We start from the raw sequence: 21,949 nt of genomic DNA, 5'->3' as shown, positions 1-21,949 counted from the left end.
CCATGTTGCTATCAAGCTTTTTTTTCACAAAACATAGGCATTGATTGTATTACGCTGTCTGTCTGCCCTGCCCCGCCCCACCCCTGCCCTGCCCCGCCCCTGCCCCGCCTCTGCCCTGCCCCGCCCCACCTTTGGCCTGCCCCGCCCCTTCCATGCCCCACCCCGCCCCCGCCCCACCCCTGGCCTGCCCCGCCCCCGCCCTACCCCGCCCCTGCCCCCGCCCCACCCCTGCCCCGCCCCTTCCATGCCCCACCCCTGCCCCACCCCGTCTCTCTCTCTCCCCCCTACATGGAAGGAGGTGTAACAGGAGTCCATACTGTAGTCAGTCGTGTGTGACTGTGCGGTGACGTATCGTAATGCGATAGTGTCGTACCATCGTGCACCTCTGTGGCCGTGCTGCAGTCATACAGCGGGGATCCACCAGGTGGCGCTGTGACGGAGTGAGACAGCCCAGGATAGTGGCTACTACTGGTGCCTCGCAGGAACTGGGAGCCTAGGCTGTTGGACATCTCCCCCGACTGGGAGACAGGGGTCAGGGACGGGTTACTAACGGACCACAGGCTGGGGTACTGGCTGGATACAGAGAGGACAGGCGAGAACAGAATACTATGTCAGTTTCACCTGGAATACATGGTAATTCTTTACTGGAAAGAGACCTACAGTACGTATGAACACATTCATAACCAGTACGTAACACATTAACAACCAGTACATAATGCATTCATAACCAGTACATAATGCATTCATAACCCTTACATAACACATTCATAACCAGTACATAATGCATTCATAACCCTTACATAACACATTCATAACCAGTACATAACACATTCATAACCAGTACATAATGCATTCATAACCCTTACATAACACATTCATAACCAGTACATAATGCATTCATAACCCTTACATAACACATTCATAACCCTTACATAACACATTCATAACCAGTACATAACACATTCATAACCAGTACATAACACATTCATAACCAGTACATAATGCATTCATAACCCTTACATAACACATTAACAACCAGTACATAATGCATTCATAACCAGTACATAATGCATTCATAACCCTTACATAACACATTCATAACCAGTACATAATGCATTCATAACCCTTACATAACACATTCATAACCAGTACATAACACATTCATAACCAGTACATAACACATTCATAACCAGTACATAACACATTCATAACCAGTACATAACACATTCATAACCCTTACATAACACATTCATAACCAGTACATAATGCATTCATAACCCTTACATAACACATTCATAACCAGTACATAATGCATTCATAACCCTTACATAACACATTCATAACCAGTACATAACACATTCATAACCAGTACATAACACATTCATAACCCTTACATAACACATTCATAACCGGTACATAACACATTCATAACCAGTACATAACACATTCATAACCCTTACATAACACATTCATAACCCTTACATAACACATTCATAAGTAGTACATGAGAGAGAGAGAGAGAGAGAGAGAGAGAGAGAGAGAGAGAGAGAGAGAGAGAGAGAGAGAGAGAGAGAGAGAGAGAGAGAGAGAGAGAGAGAGACAGCGACACAAAGCTGTGAACGATTCTACAACCACCTAAAAGGAAGCGATTCACAAACCTTCCATAACAAAGCCATCACCTACAGAGAGATGAACCTGGAGAAGAGTCCCCTAAGCAAGCTGGTCCTGGGGCCACAAACACACACTACAGAGCCCCAGGACAGCAGCACAATTAGACCCAACCAAATCATGAGAAAACAAAAAGATAACTACTTAACACATTGGAAAGAATTAACAAATAAACAGAGCAAACTAGAATGCTATTTGGCCCTACACAGAGAGTACACAGCGGCAGAATACCTGACCACGGTGACTGACCCAAAATTAAGGAAAGCCTTGACTATGTACAGACTCAGTGAGCATAGCCTTGCTATTGAGAAAGGCCGCCGTAGGCAGACATGGCTCTCAAGAGAAGACAGGCTATGTGCTCACTGCCCACAAAATGAGGTGGAAACTGAGCTGCACTTCCTAACCTCCTGCCCAATGTATGACCATATTAGAGAGACATATTTCCCTCAGATTACACAGACCCACAAAGAATTCGAAAACAAATCCAATTTTGAAAAACTCCCATATCTACTGGGTGAAATTCCACAGTGTGCCATCACAGCAGCAAGATTTGTGACCTGTTGCCACGAGAAAAGGGCAACCAGTGAAGAACAAACACCATTGTAAATACAACCCATATTTATGCTTATTTATTTTATCTTGTGTCCTTTAGCCATTTGTACATTGTTAGAACACTGTATATATATATAATATGACATTTGTAATGTCTTTACTGTTTTGAAACTTCTGAATGTGTATGTTATATATTCACTTTGTATGTTGTCTACCTCACTTGCTTTGGCAATGTTAACACATGTTTCCCATGCCAATAAAGCCCTTGAATTGAATTGAATTGAATTGAGAGACAGAGAGAGACAGAGAGAGAGAGATAGAGAGACAGCGAGAGAGAGACAGAGACAGAGACAGAGAGAAGAAGAAGCAGCAGGAGAGGTGTGTTGAGGCCACCAACCTGGAGTTGGTCCCAGTGACGCTACAGTGGGTCACGGGCAGCATGGTGGAGTGGGAAGACATCTGAAGACTGGACCAGTTGTCATGGGAGGGCAGCATGGACAGACAGCCAGAGGACATATCAGAGTAACCAGCTGCAACACAACCAATCATTAGTTTATTTTAAAGATTCATTTTTTCTTTATTTGAAACAACAGGGGAGACTAAATTAAACCCAGATCTCTATTGTCTAAATCACCAGACCATGGGGCCTGCACCAATAATAAGTTAGTTAGTTAGTGCTCCTTTCTGCCTGTTGAAGCTCCCGAGTGGCACAGCAGTCTAAGACACTGCATCTCAGCGTCTCGGAGGCGTCACTACAGTCACTGGTTCGTATCCAGGCTGTATCACATCCGGCCGGTGTTTGGGAGTCCAATAGGACGGGGCACAGTTGACCCAGCGTCCTCCGGGTGTGCAGAAAGAAACATATCTTCTGATATGTATGTATGTATGTATGTATGTATGTATGTATGTATGTATGTATGTATGTATGTATGTATGTATGTATGTATGTATGTATGTATGTGTGTGTGTGTGTGTGTGTGTGTGTGTGTGTGTGTGTATGTATGTATGTATGTATGTATGTAGTGTGTGTGTATGTATGTGTCTGTCTGTATTCTGGTTGTGGACAGGTGTCTTTTATACTGATAACAAGTTCAAACAGGTGCCATTAATACAGGTAACGAGTGGAGGATAGAGAAGCCAGAAATCTTGCTTGTTTGTAGGTGACCAAATACTTACTTTCCACCATAATTTGCAAATAAATTCATTAAAAATCCTACAATGTGGTTTTCTGGATTTTTTTTCTCATTTTGTCTGTCATAGTTGAAGTGTACCTATGATGAAAATTACAGGCCTCTCTCATCTTTTTAAGTGGGAGAACTTGCACAATGGGTGGCTGACTAAATACTTTTTTGCCCCACTGTATGTATGTATATATTCTGTAGTTCTCTCGCTGTGAAAAGGGGCTTTTAAGAGTCTTTGAATTCAGTCAATTACTCTGTGCTAAATGTAATTCTAGGGGTGTCTTTAGTTCAGGTTCACAGTACACAGTACACAGTACACAGTACACAGTATACAGTACACAGTACACAGTATACAGTATACAGTACTGGCTGAAGAAGGTGATGATGACTGACTAATGCATCTGTCGTGGCATTCCATGTTGGAAGACCATCTGTTTACAGCTCTGAGTGTCCTGCTCTCACAAAGACCAGAGGAATGCAGAATATCTCCTGGTCAGTCACATTTGTTTGACTTTCTTGTTAATGGTGGAAAGGAAGGGAAGGGGTGTTGGTAGGATGGATAGAGGTGAAGGAGGAGAGGAGGGAAGGGGTGAAGGTAGCTATGTCCTGGATGGGTAGAGGTGGAGGAGGAGAGGAGGGAAGGGGTGAAGGTAGCTTTGACCTGGATGGGTAGAGGTGGAGGAGAAGGGAAGGGGTGTTGGGGAGGTGGTGGGGGAGGCGGTGGAGGACAGAAGAGGGGGTGGAGGACAGGAGAGGGGGTAGAGAGGGGGTGGAGAACAGGAGAGGGGGTAGAGAGCGGGTGGAGGACAGGAGAGGGGGTAGAGAGGGGGTGGAGGACAGGAGAGGGGGTAGAGAGGGGGTGGAGGACAGGAGAGGGGGTAGAGAGGGGGTTGAGGACAGGAGAGGGGGTAGAGAGGGGTTGGAGGACAGGGGAGGGGGTAGAGAGGGGGTGGAGGACAGGAGAGGGGGTAGAGAGGGGGTGGAGGACAGGAGAGGGGGTAGAGAGGGGGTGGAGGACAGGAGACAGGAGAGGGGGTAGAGAGGGGTGGAGGACAGGAGAGGGGATAGAGAGGGGGTGTAGGACAGGAGAGGGGATAGAGAGGAGGTGGAGGACAGGAGAGCGAGACACTCACTAGGGGAGTTGGTGCGATGGGTGTAAGGGCTGCTGTACGGTGCAGAGCGATGGTTTCTCAGGGTGGAGTAGCGGTCACAGCCGTGGGACGAGGACAGGGACAGTGGGCTTCCAAACTGCGTGTGAGGGCTAGCAGGAGGTCCTGGGATGAACCATCCACTCACTGTAGTGTGGTGGGCCCACAGGAACACAGGGAAACATGGAGTCATTTTATGTGGGGAGTTTTATATCTTCTATTTGTTAAATCCACCACATTTATTTTGAACGCCTTTTTTTTGTTGCTTATGTGTCAAATTGAAGAATTGAGATCTAAAAAATAAAGAATTTAAGTAAATTACTTAGTCAATGTTTACATTGCCAATGTGCTGTCTGTAAACTCTATCGTATGTATCAATCCCATTCTTTATTTAAATGTTTAATAAATAAATATATATATATATGTCTAAAATACTTACATTGAGAGTAGCTTGAGTGCTGGTTGTCACTGTCATCCATAATGTCTTTATGATCCGTTCTGTGGAGAGGGAATCCAATCAGAACATGTCTGTGGAACACTGGCTCTCAATCTAAACACTCACTAATATATCCTGTATTCTAAATCAAATCTAACTAAATATATATATTTCTAGTGGACAGAAAAGGGAGCAGGGAACTTGCCTTACCTTTCTTTAGCATCCAGAAAGGCCTTGGCAAACGGGTTGTATTTGATTTTCAGACCGGTTATCTAAAATGTGGAGTGAAAATACAATACAAAATTGGTTAAGAGCTAATAATAAAATAACGAATCTTTAATAAACTAGATTTTTTTAAATGTTATATCTTCTTCACCTAAAAAGACCAAAACAAAATGTCTACAACGTTGCGTACTTCACAGTCTACGTATTGGACAGTTATACGTGAACAACAGCAACAAAAAAAACACACATTACTATTAACATTAGAGTGTTTATAAAATAATGTATCAATACAATAATGTACCTCTTCGTTCTGGTAGGCAGTGACCGCTATGAACTGAGTCTCCGGGAAGGAGTGACTCGTGATCATTCTCTGCGGCCCTCCGACGCGCACAATATGGACACGTGGCTCATATTTGTGCAACGAGTTTAACATGATCTGAAAAATGTATAAAAAATGTTGTTGTTTTTTAAACGCAAAAAGTTAAATAATATGCTTTATTTTACAGGTATAAATAGATCATTTATTTTAATCGTAATGTTGATTGATGGGTGTTCCCGTGACAACATAGCCTAACATGTATACACGCTTGATTGTAATTCACTTTAGATAAAAGCGTCTCGTTTGGAAATTCCTGGCCACCCCTCATAGCCTGGTTCCTCTCTAGGTTTCTTCCTAGGGAGTTTTTCCTAGCCACCGTGCTTCTACACCTGCATTGTTGATGTTTGGGGTTTTATTCTGGGTTTCTGTTACAGTACTTTGAGATATCAGCTGATGTAAGAAGGGCTTTATAAATACATTTGATTTGAATTCCATAACTTGACATGTTTTCTGATCTAAATTGTTATCACAATTATTGGGGGAAAACACGAGCACTCAAAAGGTTATAAAATGACATTTAAAGTGATAAGACTGTAATCGTCTAACCTGGCCTCCTCCATTGAGTTTGTTGGTGAGTTTGACTTTACAGAATGAGACCGGATCTTTCATCCAGCGCGCTCCAAAGTTTGGCGAATCCGGGTGGATATATACGCAGCTCGGGGCTTGAGGCTCGGGTTTACCCCCGGGAACCCACTCCCCATTAACGTATTTCCACCGGTGGTTGTCCGCAGCCACGAAGTCCAGCAGAAACGAGTACATGGCGTTTGGATCCAACCCAGAAACATTCACCTTCAGCACCGGAAACATGCGCCTTGGATACAAAGGAAAATAGAATAACAGGTGTCCTTATCTCATCCTTTATAGTCAAACAATAACTATAATCTATTGTACAATAGGGAATTACTGACACTAATGTCAAGCGAACGAGTGGTTCACTTTATAGGCCATGTGAATATTAATAGACCTGGGTGTTACAGGAAAAACTCTAAATATAATGAATGAATGTGTGCAATCCTGTTTCCTTTATTACTGTGATACCACAGCAATGTTATAGACACGTTTAACACTATTTATTTGTGATATAAACCTACGGCTGTTAGGGGCGGCAGGTAGCGGTTAGAGCGTTGGGCCAGTAACCGAAAGGTTGCTGGATCGAATCCACGAGTTGACAAGGTCAAAAAAAAAATGTAATTCTGCCTCTGAACAAGGCAGTTAACCCACGGTTTCTAGGCCGTTATTGTAAATATTTGTTTTTACTTGCCCAGTTAAATACATTTACAAATATATATAAGCCTACCTGCTTTTTTCACTATATAAATTAAGACCGTTGTAAAAAGAAAGGCTATACATTTGGCAGGTAGCCGAACCATAAATAATACGCATAAAACAACCAACCATAATACAGTATATACGTGTATATAAAACACATGTCAATTCAATTCTTACCTGCCATTTTTGGTTACTATCATTTCATTCGTGAGTTCCTTGAACTTCCGCCACAGTTCGTTCTCATCCAAGCCGACTTTGAGTTGTCTCTCCGTAGGATCGCCCTTCTCGCTGCCCGCCTGTAGCTCGTTCTCCACGGCAGTGAGAAGGTGGTCCACCCGGTACTGTGTAACCTTCCCCGGGCCATCCCCGCCACCTGAGGCCATTCTTTCCAACAGCTCCAGGGTTGAAAAATTACGTATTACACTTTGAGATTAAGAAAACAAAAAATCGGTCGTTCCCAAATAGGCTATATATCCAATCCACTTGAATATAGCAAATATTCTCCACTCCATTGCAAGTTTCCGAATATATATTCCGAAGTAACAGTCAATAAACTGATATATCTTTGTGCCATCGCTGGTTGGCTGGTCTTCGCTTTGATGTATGCCGTCTGGTCAGCCATTGGTTGTATGAGGCTATACTGTATCAGTAGGATTAGGGAGGAAGGATGGCTTTACAGGAAGGATGGGTAATGTGTCTGAAGTCGATTGCTCACAAGCCAATTGTAATTGTTTTATTACTTCAATCTGTCAATATTTACACGTAGTAGTCTATATCAAAGAACTGCAGAATGAAACCGAGGGATTTGAACTTTCAGGTATTTATTTCAAATGTTCTTTACAGTTTCACTCAATCTCAAATGACTGGAGGCCTATGTTCAGATAGGTAGGACTCATAAAATGCTTTATTTCTGATGATCAAACTCTAGTCTAACTTTATAGACCGAATATATTAGTATTATATTGGTTTAAAACGTCTTCACTTGTGACACTTTCTATGCGAAAGACACACTTTTAAGTTTCCCTCTAATTAAACACTTTATATTCTACGACATTATTTAAACTTTTTTGGTTGTTGTTGCTTTTACTCATGAATTAATAGTTCTGTTTTTATTCTACAAAACTTTTAACAACTGAAATCATTTCCAAAAACCATTTCCCACGACGAAGGTTATTCGAGATGTTTATTCGTTTCAAGGCCTGTGAAGTGGTCGGGTAGGTGACAAAACGCAGGAAATACAGACCAGGCCGTAACACACACCTTTAACAATAGAAGGGATGCATAGAAACAAGTCTGCGAACAACAGAAAACACTTCTCAGTTTTATTATTTGGCTAAATGATTCGCAACGAGAACCAATCCATCCAGTTAGCAGAAACCCACTGCGAACAGACGGTTTAACATCCAGTTTTAATTTACATTTGGTTTGAGTTTTTAACTAACGTGAATTCAACGTGAAATTAACAACAGAAATGGCATTGAATTTAGGTTAAAAGTTGTGTTCAACTTTTCCAAGTTGATTCAACGTCATCACATATCTTTTTTGTTATTCTAGGAAATACACATTACCGGTGTTATATTTCTCTTCAAATAATTTGTAGTTACATTTTTATTTCGCCTTTATTTCGACAGGGAAGTTATATGTCGACCTAACAGTAGGTCTCTTTTCCAAACGCACCCTTTTTAACACAATATACATATACACATTATACACGTATTTATTTATATATATATATATACAAAAACCCAGTCGTGTTAAGCACAAATAAATCATAACAAATTACCCATAAAAACTGTTACATTTCTTCCACAAATAAGACCCCTATCAATACTTTAAATTGACCGAACGGCACCAGGACATCAAGCTGTAATGCATATAGTGATAAAAATGCATTTGAAAAAAGAGCTCGGTGGAAACCCAAGGAACCTCAAGAGTTAACCAATCCTGTGGACGGGGTTAGGCAACTCAGGTGTCTATACTTCAACTGAAACGTTAGATAAGAGAGAAGTTTATGAAGTATGGCCTTGTAAACAGAAAGGGAGTCATGTAGAGATCTACAGGTCTTTAGCGAAGTCCAGAAAACGTTTTGATACAGGATGCAGTGGGTATCAAACATGTCAGCTGTAACAAAACGAAAGGCACTATGATGGATGGCATCCAATGGTTTAAGAGTTGGAGCAACTGCACTTTGATAAATAACATCACCATAATCAACAACGGATAAAAAGATTGACTGAATAATCTGCTTCCTACTGCTTAGAGAAAGGAACGATCTGTTTCTGTAGAAAAAGCAATCCAAATGCCTAAGTGTTTATATGCGGGAACACGTTGGGTTGGAGAACCATCTAATCAGTGAACATGTAGTTCATCTGAAACATTCTCACCACAGTTTAAAACAACATGTATGTCCTTTTCCTGTATTAAACACAGCATTTACATCAGCAAGGGATTCCTAGATCAACAGTCAGGGTAACAGTCAGATCAACAGTCAGATCAACAGTCAGATCAATAGTCAGGGTAACAGTCAGATCAACAGTCAGATCAACAGTCAGATCAACAGTCAGATCAACAGTCAGATCAACAGTCAGATCAACAGTCAGGGTAACAGTCAGATCAATAGTCAGGGTAACAGTCAGATCAACAGTCAGGGTAACAGTCAGATCAACAGTCAGATCAACAGTCAGGGTAACAGTCAGGGTAACAGTCAGATCAACAGTCAGATCAACAGTCAGGGTAACAGTCAGATCAACAGTCAGGGTAACAGTCAGATCAACAGTCAGGGTACAGTCAGATCAACAGTCAGGGTAACAGTCAGATCAACAGTCAGATCAACAGTCAGGGTAACAGTCAGATCAACAGTCAGGTAACAGTCAGGGTAACAGTCAGATCAACAGTCAGGGTAACAGTCAGATCAACAGTCAGGGTAACAGTCAGATCAACAGTCAGATCAACAGTCAGGGTAACAGTCAGATCAACAGTCAGATCATCAGTCAGGGTAACAGTCAGATCAACAGTCAGATCAACAGTCAGGGTAACAGTCAGATCAACAGTCAGGGTAACAGTCAGGGTAACAGTCAGATCAACAGTCAGATCAACAGTCAGGGTAACAGTCAGGGTAACAGTCAGATCAACAGTCAGATCAACAGTCAGGGTAACAGTCAGGGTAACAGTCAGATCAACAGTCAGGGTAACAGTCAGATCAACAGTCAGATCAACAGTCAGATCAACAGTCAGGGTAACAGTCAGATCAACAGTCAGATCAACAGTCAGATCAACAGTCAGGGTAACAGTCAGGGTAACAGTCAGGGTAACAGTCAGATCAACAGTCAGATCAACAGTCAGGGTAACAGTCAGGGTAACAGTCAGATCAACAGTCAGGGTAACAGTCAGATCAACAGTCAGATCAACAGTCAGGGTAACAGTCAGGGTAACAGTCAGATCAACAGTCAGGGTAACAGTCAGATCAACAGTCAGATCAACAGTCAGGGTAACAGTCAGGGTAACAGTCAGATCAACAGTCAGGGTAACAGTCAGGGTAACAGTCAGGGTAACAGTCAGATCAACAGTCAGATCAACAGTCAGGGTAACAGTCAGGGTAACAGTCAGATCAACAGTCAGGGTAACAGTCAGATCAACAGTCAGATCAACAGTCAGGGTAACAGTCAGATCAACAGTCAGGGTAACAGTCAGGGTAACAGTCAGATCAATAGTCAGATCAACAGTCAGATCAACAGTCAGATCAACAGTCAGATCAACAGTCAGATCAACAGTCAGGGTAACAGTCAGGGTAACAGTCAGATCAACAGTCAGGGTAACAGTCAGATCACCAGTCAGGGTAACAGTCAGGGTAACAGTCAGATCAACAGTCAGATCAACAGTCAGGGTAACAGTCAGATCAACAGTCAGGGTAACAGTCAGATCAACAGTCAGATCAACAGTCAGGGTAACAGTCAGATCAACAGTCAGATCAACAGTCAGGGTAACAGTCAGATCAACAGTCAGGGTAACAGTCAGATCAACAGTCAGATCAACAGTCAGGGTAACAGTCAGATCAACAGTCAGATCAACAGTCAGGGTAACAGTCAGATCAACAGTCAGATCAACAGTCAGGGTAACAGTCAGATCACCAGTCAGGGTAACAGTCAGATCAACAGTCAGATCAACAGTCAGGGTAACAGTCAGGGTAACAGTCAGATCAACAGTCAGGGTAACAGTCAGATCACCAGTCAGGGTAACAGTCAGGGTAACAGTCAGGGTAACAGTCAGGGTAACAGTCAGATCAACAGTCAGGGTAACAGTCAGATCAACAGTCAGGGTAACAGTCAGATCAACAGTCAGATCAACAGTCAGATCAACAGTCAGGGTAACAGTCAGATCAACAGTCAGATCAACAGTCAGGGTAACAGTCAGATAACAGTCAGATCAACAGTCAGGGTAACAGTCAGATCAACAGTCAGATCAACAGTCAGATCAACAGTCAGGGTAACAGTCAGATCAACAGTCAGATCAACAGTCAGATCAACAGTCAGGGTAACAGTCAGATCAACAGTCAGATCAACAGTCAGGGTAACAGTCAGATCAACAGTCAGATCAACAGTCAGGGTAACAGTCAGGGTAACAGTCAGATCAACAGTCAGGGTAACAGTCAGGGTAACAGTCAGGGTAACAGTCAGATCACCAGTCAGGGTAACAGTCAGGGTAACAGTCAGATCAACAGTCAGGGTAACAGTCAGATCAACAGTCAGGGTAACAGTCAGATCAACAGTCAGATCAACAGTCAGGGTAACATTCAGGGTAACAGTCAGGGTAACAGTCAGATCACCAGTCAGGGTAACAGTCAGGGTAACAGTCAGATCAACAGTCAGGGTAACAGTCAGATCAACAGTCAGGGTAACAGTCAGATCAACAGTCAGATCAACAGTCAGGGTAACAGTCAGGGTAACAGTCAGATCAACAGTCAGGGTAACAGTCAGATCACCAGTCAGGGTAACAGTCAGGGTAACAGTCAGATCAACAGTCAGGGTAACAGTCAGGGTAACAGTCAGATCAACAGTCAGATCAACAGTCAGGGTAACAGTCAGATCAACAGTCAGGGTAACAGTCAGATCAACAGTCAGATCAACAGTCAGGGTAACAGTCAGATCAACAGTCAGGGTAACAGTCAGATCAACAGTCAGGGTAACAGTCAGATCAACAGTCAGATCAACAGTCAGATCGACAGTCAGATCAACAGTCAGATCAATAGTCAGGGTAACAGTCAGATCAACAGTCAGGGTAACAGTCAGATCAATAGTCAGGGTAACAGTCAGATCAACAGTCAGGGTAACAGTCAGATCAACAGTCAGGGTAACAGTCAGGGTAACAGTCAGATCAATAGTCAGATCAACAGTCAGATCGACAGTCAGATCAACAGTCAGATCAACAGTCAGATCAATAGTCAGGGTAACAGTCAGATCAACAGTCAGGGGTAACAGTCAGATCAACAGTCAGATCAACAGTCAGGGTAACAGTCAGGGTAACAGTCAGATCAACAGTCAGGGTAACAGTCAGATCAACAGTCAGATCAAAAGTCAGATCAACAGTCAGGGTAACAGTCAGATCAACAGTCAGATCAATAGTCAGGGTAACAGTCAGATCAACAGTCAGGGTAACAGTCAGGGTAACAGTCAGATCAACAGTCAGGGTAACAGTCAGATCAACAGTCAGGGTAACAGTCAGGGTAACAGTCAGATCAACAGTCAGGGTAACAGTCAGATCAACAGTCAGGGTAACAGTCAGGGTAACAGTCAGATCAACAGTCAGGGTAACAGTCAGGATCAACAGTCAGGGTAACAGTCAGGGTAACAGTCAGGGTAACAGTCAGATCAATAGTCAGAGTAACAGTCAGATCAACAGTCAGATCAATAGTCAGGGTAACAGTCAGATCAACAGTCAGATCAATAGTCAGGGTAACAGTCAGATCAACAGTCAGATCAATAGTCAGGGTAACAGTCCGATCAACAGTCAGGGTAACAGTCAGATCAACAGTCAGGGTAACAGTCAGGGTAATAGTCAGATCAATAGTCAGGGTAACAGTCAGATCAACAGTCAGGGTAACAGTCAGATCAACAGTCAGGGTAACAGTCAGATCAACAGTCAGGGTAACAGTCAGATCAACAGTCAGATCAATAGTCAGGGTAACAGTCAGATCAACAGTCAGGGTAACAGTCAAATCAACAGTCAGGGTAACAGTCAGATCAACAGTCAGGGTAACAGTCAGATCAATAGTCAGGGTAACAGTCAGATCAACAGTCAGGGTAACAGTCAGGGTAACAGTCAGATCAACAGTCAGGGTAACAGTCAGATCAACAGTCAGGGTAACAGTCAGATCAACAGTCAGGGTAACAGTCAGATCAACAGTCAGGGTAACAGTCAGATCAACAGTCAGGGTAACAGTCAGGGTAACAGTCAGATCAACAGTCAGGGTAACAGTCAGATCAACAGTTAGGGTAACAGTCAGATCAAACAGTCAGATCAACAGTCAGATCGACAGTCAGATCAACAGTCAGGGTAACAGTCAGATCAATAGTCAGGGTAACAGTCAGATCAACAGTCAGATCAACAGTCAGATCAATAGTCAGGGTAACAGTCAGATCAACAGTCAGGGTAACAGTCAGATCAACAGTCAGGGTAACAGTCAGATCAACAGTCAGGGTAACAGTCAGATCAACAGTCAGGGTAACAGTCAGATCAATAGTCAGATCAATAGTCAGGGTAACAGTCAGATCAACAGTCAGGGTAACAGTCAGATCAATAGTCAGGGTAATAGTCAGATCCACTGTCAGATCAATAGTCAGAGTAACAGTCAGATCAACAGTCAGGGTAACAGTCAGATCAACAGTCAGGGTAACAGTCAGATCAACAGTCAGGGTAACAGTCAGATCAACAGTCAGGGTAACAGTCAGATCAACAGTCAGGGTAACAGTCAGATCAACAGTCAGGGTAACAGTCAGATCAACAGTCAGGGTAACAGTCAGATCAACAGTCAGGGTAACAGTCAGATCAACAGTCAGGGTAACAGTCAGATCAACAGTCAGATCAACAGTCAGATCGACAGTCAGATCAACAGTCAGGGTAACAGTCAGATCAACAGTTAGGGTAACAGTCAGATCAACAGTCAGGGTAACAGTCAGATCAACAGTCAGGGTAACAGTCAGATCAACAGTCAGGGTAACAGTCAGATCAATAGTCAGAGTAACAGTCAGATCAACAGTCAGGGTAACAGTCAGATCAACAGTCAGGGTAACAGTCAGATCAACAGTCAGGGTAACAGTCAGATCAACAGTCAGGGTAACAGTCAGATCAATAGTCAGGGTAAAAGTCAGATCAAATGTCAGATCAATAGTCAGAGTAACAGTCAGATCAACAGTCAGATCAACAGTCTCAATAGTCGGAGTAACAGTCAGATCAACAGTCTCAATAGTCGGAGTAACAGTCAGATCAACAGTCAGATCAATAGTCAGAGTAACTGTCAGATCAACAGTCAGATCAACAGTCAGATCAACAGTCAGGGTAACAGTCAGATCAACAGTCAGGGTAACAGTCAGATCAACAGTCAGATCAACAGTCAGGGTAACATTCCGATCAACAGTCTCAATAGTCAGGGTAACAGCATATATAATAATATCCTCCACATATAGATGAAGTTTACTATTTAACAGATTGACAATGGTGTTTATATAAATATTCACGAGAGAACAGGTCATCATGATCAACAGTATCAAAAGCTTTTTACAGGTCCACAAACAACGCAGCACATTTCATTTTAGTGTCTAAATCACTGACAAGATCATTAACAACTAAAGTGGTTTACTGTCATAGTGATATGTCCAGGACAACACCCTGATTGGATGTCCAGGACTAAACCCTGATTGGATGTCCAGGACTATAAACCCTGATTGGATGTCCAGGACTAAACCCTGATTGGATGTCCAGGACTAAACCCTGATTGGATGTCCAGGACTAAACCCTGATTGGATGTCCAGACCTAAACCCTGATTGGATGCCCAGGACAACACCCTGATTGGATGTCCAGACTTAAGCCCTGATTGGATGTCCAGGACAACACCCTGATTGGATGTCCAGGACTAAACCCTGATTGGATGCCCAGGACAACACCCTGATTGGATGTCCAGACTTAAGCCCTGATTGGATGTCCAGGACAACACCCTGATTGGACGTCCAGGTCTAAACCCTGATTGGTTTACATTCAAAATACATTTCTCAGATAAAAAAAGAGCAAAGTTGTACATTTACCAGGGATTCTAGAATCTTAGCTAGACCAGGAAGCCTTGAAATGGGGCGATAATGATTATGATCACTACTATCCGCCCTTATGGATCGGAGGCACAAGAGCTGATTTCATACTGTTGGAATATTTCCTGATAACAATGTTAAATAAAAATGGTGGTTATTGAGACAACAATGATGGGTGCTGCACATTTAAGCAGACCGGGATCCAATTGGTCGTCCCTATGGATTTCTTGTTGTATACTGATAGCATCCAGGACATATTTTTCTTTAAATAGCCTAAAAGGAAAGCTTTGACTATCCTTTCTCTGATCATTCAGTAAGACCCCCCCCCCCCCTATCAGCATCCAACCCAGTATCATTATGAATAGGCTTAAAAGTTGTCAAAGAGATAGCCTGCTGAAATAAAATGGTGATTAAATGCATCAATGATAGCATGTTTCCCCATAACGAGGCCAGTGTCTGAATTAATAGGGATTTCAAATCAAATGAAGCTTTATTAGTCACATGCGCCGAATACAACAAGTATAGACTTTACCATGAAATGCTGAATACAACAAGTGTAGACCTTCCCATGAAATGCTGAATACAACAAGTGTAGACCTTCCCATGAAATGCTGAATACAACAAGTATAGACTTTACCATGAAATGCTGAATACAACAAGTGTCGACCTTACCATGAAATGCTGAATACAACAAGTGTAGACCTTCCCATGAAATGCTGAATACAACAAGTATAGACTTTACCATGAAATGCTGAATACAACAAGTGTCGACCTTACCATGAAATGCTGAATACAACAAGTGTAGACCTTACCATGAAATGCTGAATACAACAAGTGTAGACCTTCCCATGAAATGCTGAATACAACAAGTGTCGACCTTACCATGAAATGCTGAATACAACAAGTGTAGACCTTACCGTGAAATGCTGAATACAACAAGTGTAGACCTTACCGTGAAATGCTGAATACAACAAGTGTAGACCTTACCATGAAATGCTGAATACAACAAGTGTAGACCTTACCGTGAAATGCTGAATACAACAAGTGTAGACCTTACCGTGAAATGCTGAATACAACAAGTGTAGACCTTACCATGAAATGCTGAATACAACAAGTGTATGTCCAGGACTAAGGGGGAAGGGTCAGTGTGCGGGGGCACCGGTACAGAGTCAGTGTGTTGGGGCACCGGTACAGAGTCAGTGTGTGGGGGCACCGGTACCGAGTCAGTGTGTGGGGGCACCGGTACCGAGTCAGTGTGTGGGGGCACCGGTACCGAGTCAGTGTGTGGGGGCACCGGTACCGAGTCAGTGTGTGGGGGCACCGGTACCGAGTCAGTGTGTGGGGGTACCGGTACAGAGTCAGTGTACAGGGGCACCGGTATCGAGTCAGTGTGTGGGGGCACCGGTACAGAGTCAATGTGTGGGGGCACCGGTACAGAGTCAATGTGTGGGGGCACCGGTACCGAGTCAGTGTGTGGGGGCACCGGTACCGAGTCAGTGTGTGGGGGTACCGGTACAGAGTCAATGTGTGGGGGTACCGGTACAGAGTCAGTGTACGGGGGCACCGGTACAGAGTCAGTGTGTGGGGGTACCGGTACAGAGTCAGTGTACAGGGGCACCGGTATCGAGTCAGTGTGTGGGGGCACCGGTACAGAGTCAATGTGTGGGGGCACCGGTACAGAGTCAATGTGTGGGGGCACCGGTACAGAGTCAGTGTGTGGGGGCACCGGTACAGAGTCAATGTGTGGGGGCACCGGTACAGAGTCAGTGTGTTGGGGCACCGGTACAGAGTCAGTGTGTTGGGGCACCGGTACAGAGTCAGTGTACGGGGGCACCGGTACAGAGTCAGTGTGTGGGGGCACCGGTACCGAGTCAGTGTGTGGGGGCACCGGTACCGAGTCAGTGTGTGGGGGCACCGGTACCGAGTCAGTGTACGGGGGCACCGGTACAGAGTCAGTGTGTGGGGGTACCGGTACAGAGTCAGTGTACGGGGGCACCGGTACAGAGTCAGTGTGTGGGGGTACCGGTACAGAGTCAGTGTACAGGGGCACCGGTATCGAGTCAGTGTGTGGGGGCACCGGTACAGAGTCAATGTGTGGGGGCACCGGTACAGAGTCAATGTGTGGGGGCACCGGTACAGAGTCAATGTGTGGGGGGCACCGGTACAGAGTCAGTGTACAGGGGCACCGGTATCGAGTCAGTGTGTGGGGGCACCGGTACAGAGTCAATGTGTGGGGGCACCGGTACAGAGTCAGTGTACAGGGGCACCGGTACAGAGTCAGTGTGTGGGGGTACCGGTACAGAGTCAGTGTACAGGGGCACCGGTATCGAGTCAGTGTGTGGGGGCACCGGTACAGAGTCAGTGTGTGGGGGCACCGGTACAGAGTCAGTGTGTGGGGGCACCGGTACAGAGTCAATGTGTGGGGGCACCGGTACCGAGTCAGTGTGTGGGGGCACCGGTACAGAGTCAGTGTACGGGGGCACCGGTACAGAGTCAGTGTGTGGGGGTACCGGTACAGAGTCAGTGTACAGGGGCACCGGTATCGAGTCAGTGTGTGGGGGCACCGGTACAGAGTCAATGTGTGGGGGCACCGGTACAGAGTCAATGTGTGGGGGCACCGGTACAGAGTCAGTGTACAGGGGCACCGGTATCGAGTCAGTGTGTGGGGGCACCGGTACAGAGTCAATGTGTGGGGGCACCGGTACAGAGTCAGTGTACAGGGGCACCGGTACAGAGTCAGTGTGTGGGGGTACCGGTACAGAGTCAGTGTACAGGGGCACCGGTATCGAGTCAGTGTGTGGGGGCACCGGTACAGAGTCAGTGTGTGGGGGCACCGGTACAGAGTCAATGTGTGGGGGTACCGGTACAGAGTCAGTGTGTGGGGGCACCGGTACAGAGTCAGTGTACGGGGGCACCGGTACAGAGTCAGTGTGTGGGGGCACCGGTACCGAGTCAGTGTGTGGGGGTACCGGTACAGAGTCAGTGTACAGGGGCACCGGTATCGAGTCAGTGTGTGGGGGCACCGGTACAGAGTCAGTGTGTGGGGGTACCGGTACAGAGTCAATGTGTGGGGGTACCGGTACAGAGTCAGTGTGTGGGGGCACCGGTACCGAGTCAGTGTGTGGGGGCACCGGTACAGAGTCAGTGTACGGGGGCACCGGTACAGAGTCAGTGTACGGGGGCACCGGTACAGAGTCAGTGTACAGGGGCACCGGTATCGAGTCAGTGTGTGGGGGCACCGGTACAGAGTCAATGTGTGGGGGCACCGGTTAGTTGACAGTTTTCCAGAATTTAGTCGGGTTTCCATTACAATCTGAAAGAGCTGTTACATAATGATCAGATTTAGCCATTCTGATTATTTATTCTACACAATGATTCCTCAGTTGCTTAAAAGCTTGCCAGTCCAGGCTTAAGCCTGTGTTCCTGGCCTTGACCCAAGCGTCATCTCTTTTATGAATGACTTCTGATAATTCCAGAGTGTACCAGGCATTCAATCTACCTTTAACCCTCCATTTTATAAAGGGAGCATGACTATCCACAATAGTATTGAAGACATCTGCAAAGAGGCGCAAAGCTGAATCAAGTACAGGGAATGCTGAAATACAATCAAGATCACTAAAAATATAGATTGTGTAAACTGAAGTTTTTAAGGTTCCTCGTTGTGATGACACGAGGCTTAGATTTTTTTTTTCTTTTCACATCTCTAACACAAACAACTGGGTAACGGTCACTAATATCTTAGGAGAAGACACCAGTAGGAACATATTTCTCTGGTGTATTCGTTAGAATGACATCAATCAGAGTTGGACTTTGAAGGATCTTTAGGGTTGGGCAGTGTTAGGCTTAGAAACATCTGATTTGGTTTGAGAAGAGGAGGACGGTTCCCAGCACGCGTCTTCTTTCTCCTTGTCAGAGTGAACACTAGGAAATACATACTGCGTCTATGGTAGGATGCCAAGGAAAATGTCATTAAAAAGTCTTAAAGACGATTGATGAAGTTAATGATGATGTCAAAATGTTTTCTTTGAGTCAAATGGACTATGATACAAAATGGAGGAGATGCTGTTCATTCTGAGAAATGCTCAAATTAAATGACAATGACGGAATATCCCATACTTTTTTCCCTCCAAATAGCGGTTGCTATGGCAGTTTACAATTTAGGAACACAAATCTGTAAATAGCAGACGTAACATGGAGGCGTTATATTCCATCTTCCACAGTGGAGGAGGTTTCTATGTACTGTGTTACTAACCAAATCTTGGACTGGGTCTGAGGGGGGCGGACGGACGGACGGACGGACACACACACATGCACACACACACACACACACACACACACACACACACACACACACACACACACACACACACACACACACACACACACACACACACACACACACACACACACAGAGTGTGTTAACAAAGGGGAGGGGTCAGTGTGTGTTAACAAAGAGGAGGGGTCAGAGTGTGTTAACAAAGGGGAGGGGTCAGTGTGTGTTAACAAAGGGGAGGGGTCAGTGTGTGTTAACAAAGGGGAGGGGTCAGTGTGTGTTAACAAAGGGGAGGGGTGAGTGTGTGTTAACAAAGGTGAGGGGTCGGAGTGTGTTAACAAAGGGGAGGGGTCAGTGTATGTTAACAAAGGGGAGGGGTGAGTGTGTGTTAACAAAGGTGTGAGGGGTCGGAGTGTGTTAACAAAGGGGAGGGGTCAGAGTGTGTTAACAAAGGGGAGGGGTCAGTGTATGTTAACAAAGGGGAGGGGTCAGTGTGTGTTAGCAAAGGGGAGGGGTCAGAGTGTGTTAACAAAGGGGAGGGGTCAGTGTATGTTAACAAAGGGGAGGGGTCAGTGTGTGTTAACAAAGGGGAGGGGTCAGTGTATGTTAACAAAGGGGAGGGGTCAGTGTGTGTTAACAAAGGGGAGGGGTCAGTGTGTGTTAACAAAGGGGAGGGGTCAGTGTGTGTTAACAAAGGGGAGGGGTCAGAGTGTGTTAACAAAGGGGAGGGGTCAGTGTGTGTTAACAAAGGGGAGGGGTCAGTGTATGTTAACAAAGGGGAGGGGTGAGTGTATGTTAACAAAGGGGAGGGGTGAGTGTGTGTTAACAAAGGTGAGGGGTCGGAGTGTGTTAACAAAGGGGAGGGGTCAGTGTATGTTAACAAAGGGGAGGGGTGAGTGTGTGTTAACAAAGGTGTGAGGGGTCGGAGTGTGTTAACAAAGGGGAGGGGTCAGAGTGTGTTAACAAAGGGGAGGGGTCAGTGTATGTTAACAAAGGGGAGGGGTGAGTGTGTTAACAAAGGTGAGGGGTCGGAGTGTGTTAACAAAGGGGAGGGGTCAGAGTGTGTTAACAAAGGGGAGGGGTCAGAGTGTGTTAACAAAGGGGAGGGGTCAGAGTGTGTTAACAAAGGGGAGGGGTCAGTGTGTGTTAACAAAGGGGAGTGGTCAGAGTGTGTTAACAAAGGGGAGGGGTCAGTGTATGTTAACAAAGGGGAGGGGTCAGTGTGTGTTAGCAAAGGGGAGGGGTCAGAGTGTGTTAACAAAGGGGAGGGGTCAGTGTATGTTAACAAAGGGGAGGGGTCAGTGTGTGTTAACAAAGGGGAGGGGTCAGTGTATGTTAACAAAGGGGAGGGGTGAGTGTATGTTAACAAAGGGGAGGGGTGAGTGTGTGTTAACAAAGGTGAGGGGTCGGAGTGTGTTAACAAAGGGGAGGGGTCAGTGTATGTTAACAAAGGGGAGGGGTGAGTGTGTGTTAACAAAGGTGTGAGGGGTCGGAGTGTGTTAACAAAGGGGAGGGGTCAGAGTGTGTTAACAAAGGGGAGGGGTCAGTGTATGTTAACAAAGGGGAGGGGTGAGTGTGTGTTAACAAAGGTGAGGGGTCGGAGTGTGTTAACAAAGGGGAGGGGTCAGAGTGTGTTAACAAAGGGGAGGGGGTCAGAGTGTGTTAACAAAGGGGAGGGGTCAGAGTGTGTTAACAAAGGGGAGGGGTCAGTGTGTGTTAACAAAGGGGAGTGGTCAGAGTGTGTTAACAAAGGGGAGGGGTCAGTGTATGTTAACAAAGGGGAGGGGTCAGTGTGTGTTAGCAAAGGGGAGGGGTCAGAGTGTGTTAACAAAGGGGAGGGGTCAGTGTATGTTAACAAAGGGGAGGGGTCAGTGTGTGTTAACAAAGGGGAGGGGTCAGTGTAGGGATAACAAAGGGGAGGGGTCAGTGTATGTTAACAAAGGGGAGGGGTTTTAAGCAACTGAGGAATCATTGTGTAGAATAAATAATCAGAATGGCTAAATCTGTAACAGCGCTTTCAGATTGTAATGGGAATCTGACTAAATTCTGGAAAACTGTCAACTAACCGGTACCCCCGCACACTGACTCGGTACCGGTATCCCCGCACACTGACTCTATCGAGTTGTCTCGAGGTCTGTAGCATATTCATGGGGTTTATAAACAGCAATAGGCAGTCATCAACCGATGGATGGAAACATTCTGAGCCAGTTTGTTACTGTTAGCAAGTAGAAAATGTGGCTAACTCGACCAACTAGCTGTACGATCGTTAGGAGCGACTATTTATTGTGCATTGGGGAAAAGGATAAGCTAGCGAACAAGAGTCTAGCAATATAGCTATGTAGTACGTCGAAAGAAACTAAATGTGCGTTCCTTTTTCCATCTTCATGTTTTCACTCAGTGGATGAACACAGCAATGACAGGGCGTCATTTTTCATGGATGTTTGATCAATAAACATAAATAAATAAATAAACACAATTCATGACCAATGTTTTATTTTATTTTACCTTTATTTAACTCGGCAA

At 45.0% G+C, this 21,949-nt stretch overlaps 1 protein-coding gene across 1 annotated transcript; it reads right to left on the bottom strand.

Moving 5' to 3' along the window:
* Nucleotides 1-284: 284 nt before the first annotated feature.
* tbxtb (T-box transcription factor Tb) lies at nt 285-7,241 on the bottom strand. Its single transcript, XM_031804850.1, has 8 exons — nt 7,036-7,241; nt 6,136-6,400; nt 5,512-5,646; nt 5,196-5,257; nt 4,989-5,047; nt 4,535-4,696; nt 2,618-2,750; nt 285-573 (listed from the first exon to the last, which is right to left on the bottom strand). The coding sequence occupies exons 1-8, from the start codon at nt 7,239-7,241 to the stop codon at nt 285-287; spliced, it is 1,311 nt and encodes a 436-aa protein (XP_031660710.1).
* Between the last annotated feature and the right edge of the window lie 14,708 nt (nt 7,242-21,949).

Source organism: Oncorhynchus kisutch, linkage group LG25, assembly GCF_002021735.2.
Source record: "Oncorhynchus kisutch isolate 150728-3 linkage group LG25, Okis_V2, whole genome shotgun sequence".
Taxonomy (NCBI): domain Eukaryota; kingdom Metazoa; phylum Chordata; class Actinopteri; order Salmoniformes; family Salmonidae; genus Oncorhynchus; species Oncorhynchus kisutch.
The sequence above is the reverse complement of the archived record's forward strand: the minus strand, read 5'-3'. Positions and strand labels throughout refer to the sequence as shown.